The sequence below is a fragment of the Stegastes partitus genome, unplaced genomic scaffold (genome assembly GCF_000690725.1).
Source record: "Stegastes partitus isolate 25-593 unplaced genomic scaffold, Stegastes_partitus-1.0.2 Scaffold1380, whole genome shotgun sequence".
Taxonomy (NCBI): domain Eukaryota; kingdom Metazoa; phylum Chordata; class Actinopteri; family Pomacentridae; genus Stegastes; species Stegastes partitus.
The window spans coordinates 88,407-92,449 of record NW_007579111.1 but is presented as its reverse complement, the minus strand read 5'-3'; the positions used below and the strand labels follow the sequence as shown (position 1 = coordinate 92,449).

Genomic DNA, 4,043 nt, shown 5'->3' with positions numbered 1-4,043 from the left:
TGAGTGTCGACTGTGTGGAGGTTGGACTCAGCTGGTGTGTGTGTGTGTGTGTGTGTGTGTGTGTGTGTGTGTGTGTGTGTGTGTGTGTGTGTGTGCAGCTGATGAACGTGGGCCAGGCCACCCAGTCGGCGTCGTTTCGCTCCATGCACGGATCCACCATCAAGTACCGCTGTGACCGAAGCCTGGTGGTGAGAGCCGACTCAGCTGTTTCACTCACCTCTGTTGTTGTTGTTGTTGTCTTGTTTTTATTGTTTTGTGTCTCCTTCTGTTGTTGTTGTTGTCTTGTTTTTATTGTTGTGTGTCTCCTTCTGTTGTGTTTTTGTCTGATCCTTGTCGTCATTGGGTCTGTTGTCGTCTCTGTGCTGGTGTGTTGAAGCTGTATTGATCGTATGTCTGTGTGCGATCAGGGCGCCATATTGATTAATGATAACGAGGCCAGAGTTGTGGAGCGTTTCCTGACCTTCAGCGAGGGCTTGGCCTTCGGCATCGACCAGCTGCTGGAGCCGCCGGGCCTCGGAGCGTTCTGCGACACCGTCGAGAACAAAACCACCCACGTCAGTACTGCTAATGCTAATGCTAATGCTGCAGTACTTTTATTGTGTACGAACTCGTACAGTGCAAGTATTTTACTGCTGGTTGGAGCCGTGTTAACCGACAGGGGCCTTAGTGCGGGTCCGAACCCACAGAACCGGTTACTGAAGGTTCTTGTGTTTCAGGGTCGCTGTGGAGGCTGCCTCTCCGCTCCTTCGTGCCCCCTCAGACACATCGACGTGGTAAGATCCATCTGCAGCCCAAACATCAGAACCTCCGTAAACTCTGCACGCATGAACGTTCCTTCTGGGTTCTCCAGGGAACCAAAGAACGCTGCTACAACTATCGTAGGTACGGAATGGGATACCCCCGCTGGTATGGCGACCTGGACGACCACTTCAGCCGGAGGGGCTGCAAGAGAGTCTGCTTGTTCCCCTCCTGGGTCCAGAAGTGCTGCAAGAACCACTACAGCCGGGACTGTCAGGGTGAGGAGGAGCACGGTTCTGCTGCAGAACCACAGCAGACTCAGAACCTGTGCCCAGTGTCACAGCATTTGTCCAAACTGACCCAGAATCTGTTGCAAAGTGTTTGTTTTCTTTTGATAAATTATCTAAATTTGATCTCATAAGACTCACAATTTGTCCTAAAGACTCCATTTTTGAGCAGAATTACTTAAAATCTGTCACAATATTTATTCAAAATGGCTCAAATTGGGTCAAAATGTCTGAAAATCTGAAAATGAGCTGATTTGGTGATGAGGACTTGTGGCCCAGCTATGGTGACGTTTTCTGCTGAAACATCACCGACGAGCAGCTCGTAGACGGACAGGTTTAGGGTCCTGGCGACCCGTTACTGGGTCAGTTCTAACTCTGTCCTCGCTGTGCTCTGAACTTGTTCCTGCGTCTCAGTGTGTCCTGGAGGTCTGGAGGCTCCTTGCGGAAACCACGGGACCTGCGACGACGGCCTCCACGGCTCAGGAAGCTGCTTGTGCTCCACAGGATTCAGAGGAACAGCCTGTGAACTGTGCAGCCGCGGATACTACGGAGCCAACTGCACAGGTAGAACAGAACCAGAACACCAGAACATAATGAGCTGATTCTCTGGACACAAGAAACTGTCCTAAACTGCAAAATCCTGATTAAAATGCATCGAGAGCTTGATTTTAAACTCTAAAATGACCCAAATATTGACCAACATGACTCAGATAAAGCCCGAGTGCAGCCGTCCTCCAGAGTGGGCCGGCTGAGGGAGACCGGGTCCAACATGGTGGGCCTTTAACAGCAGCTGGTTCTGGTTTATGCTTGGTCAGAACACAAAGCAGAGACAATGAGCCTGTGTAAATCCTGTTCCTTCATTCATCCGCCGCCGCTGTGACCCCCAACATCCGCCCAGAACAAGAACTCCACGGCGGCAGACAGCCTCGGCAGTCTGTCGCCATGGTAACGCTCCAGACTCAGCATCCACAGCTGGGCGTTCATCCAGCGTGGACCGACCTGGCAGCTGCCTTCGCTCAGCCTGAACACACCGACAGCTGCTGATCAGCGTCTGTTTCAGCTTCACAGCTCAGTGTCTCTGAGCAGAACAGCGCTTTCAGTTATTTCTTACGGACTCTTTCCATCGTTTGTGAGCCTCAGAACTTCATCAGTACAGCACATAGACACATGACATTTAGGAGGAGGAACACGTCTGGGTTCTGGTAGAACCTGACACCGGATCAGTTCTACATCCATCCAGGTGTCTCAGTCTGAACACTGGACCTGGTTCTGTTCCAAAATGAGACAACATGACAAACAAGACACAAAGATACAAAATTACACAAACAAGTTATAAAAAGACCAAAAAATTACAAATTAAGACAAAACCTCGACCAGAAGTCCGCACAACATCTGTCCAGGTGTCTAAGCACTGGATCTGATTTGTGTTCAGAACCAGACTGATGGACCGGTTCTGTTTGTGTCTCAGCCTGTAGCTGTGGGAAACAGGGCCGGTGTGACGACGGCATCGAAGGTTCTGGACAGTGTGTCTGCAGGCCCGGCTGGGACGGAGAACGCTGCCAGATCAACATCGGTGAGTTTTAGAAAATCCAATCATCTCAGAACCAGACGGTTCTGGCTGGACATGTACAGCTCTGCAGACATCTTCAAGATCTGTGGTTTCCTTTTCAAGAAGGCTTTTCAGCTCTCTCAACCGGACCTGTTCCGGGAAAACGATTCTTTACTGCGGCTCGTTTTCCAGCCGACAGCCGTCTGGTTGGTCACAGCTGAGCTCAGAATCTGTTTGTACGAAAACGTTCTGATAGAAAACCGTTAATTTGGTGAATTTCTAAACAAGACTCGTAGATGAAGTGAGTTTAACGTGTTAATCCTCACGATGGAACTACACGGCAGGTCCAAGTGTTGTCAGGAAGCTGGAAGCTGATAAATTCAGTCAATCTGGTGATTATTGTAGAAGGAAGCACGACTTTCAACCCTCAGTCCTCCAGGTTCTGGTTCTTCTGGTAGATTAATGGTAGCAGCTGGACCTGCTAGAAGACGTTCCACCTTCATCCAAGAGGCTTCATCAGCTCTGACTGACTGGTTGGGAGTTCCAGGTACTGATATCCTTAACACAGTGGGGTTCGTTAGGGTCTGTTGTGGCTCGGTGTGGATGTAGGTTCATCTTCCAGGATATCAGAACCTGGAACTCCCAACCAGTCAGTCACAGCTGATGAAGCCTCGTGGACGAGAGGTGGAACGTCTTCAAGCAGGTCCAGCTGCTATGACTTCTGTCTGATCCATTTCTTCAGACGGTTTTCACAGATGGGTGAGGTCTCAGTCACATGATCAGGTCTTAAGCCTGATCATGAGGTTCACGTTTGTTCCGACACGCTGCTTCCCTTCTGAGCTTTATTTTGAAGGCCTGCTTTCCTTGTTTCCTGTCCAGGTTCGATCCCAGAAGAGTGCCGGCGCTGCCACCTTCAGGCCGACTGTGTGTCCGGCGCCGGCTGTCGCTGTAAACCTGGATTCCAGGGAAACGGGACCTTCTGCAGCCCAGAACCTCGTGAGTGCTTGACAGCGTAGCGACAGTAGAACCCTGGTTCACCTGAAACGTGTTGAGTGTTTGAGTGCTGCCCTCTGATTGGCTCTGCAGCTCCAGACCTCTGCTCCGAGTACAACGGCGGCTGCCATCAGAGCGCCAACTGCAACCAGACGGGCCTGCAGGTGAACTGCACCTGTCACGGCGGTTACCAAGGAGACGGATACTCCTGCGAGCCAATCAACAGGTCAGTTCGAAGTTCTGCTTCCTGTTTTCAGTCCAGCGTTCAGGTTCAGAGCTGCTGTTCTTCTGTCTCCAGGTGTGTCGAAGAGCAAAACGGAGGCTGCAGCGACTTCGCTTCCTGCAAGTTCACCGGACCAGTAAGGACCAGATTCCCTCTCAGTAATCAGATTACTTCTACAGCAGAGTATCTGCTCTGATGTCAGATTACAAACCACCAGTTCATATTGTTAGATTAACTTCAGGCTCCACAGCAG

At 50.7% G+C, this 4,043-nt stretch overlaps 1 protein-coding gene across 1 annotated transcript in view; it reads left to right on the top strand.

Annotated features, from left to right (window-relative positions):
• stab1 (stabilin 1) overlaps positions 1-4,043 on the top strand; it is a 53,093-nt gene that overhangs the window by 39,066 nt on the left and 9,984 nt on the right. The window contains exons 52-60 of the mRNA XM_008299104.1: positions 99-188; positions 408-554; positions 717-773; positions 851-1,016; positions 1,440-1,589; positions 2,494-2,598; positions 3,454-3,570; positions 3,661-3,793; positions 3,866-3,983. Of these exons, the coding sequence (XP_008297326.1) occupies positions 99-188; positions 408-554; positions 717-773; positions 851-1,016; positions 1,440-1,589; positions 2,494-2,598; positions 3,454-3,570; positions 3,661-3,793; positions 3,866-3,983 (1,083 nt within the window). The remainder of the gene's footprint in view (positions 1-98; positions 189-407; positions 555-716; positions 774-850; positions 1,017-1,439; positions 1,590-2,493; positions 2,599-3,453; positions 3,571-3,660; positions 3,794-3,865; positions 3,984-4,043) is intronic.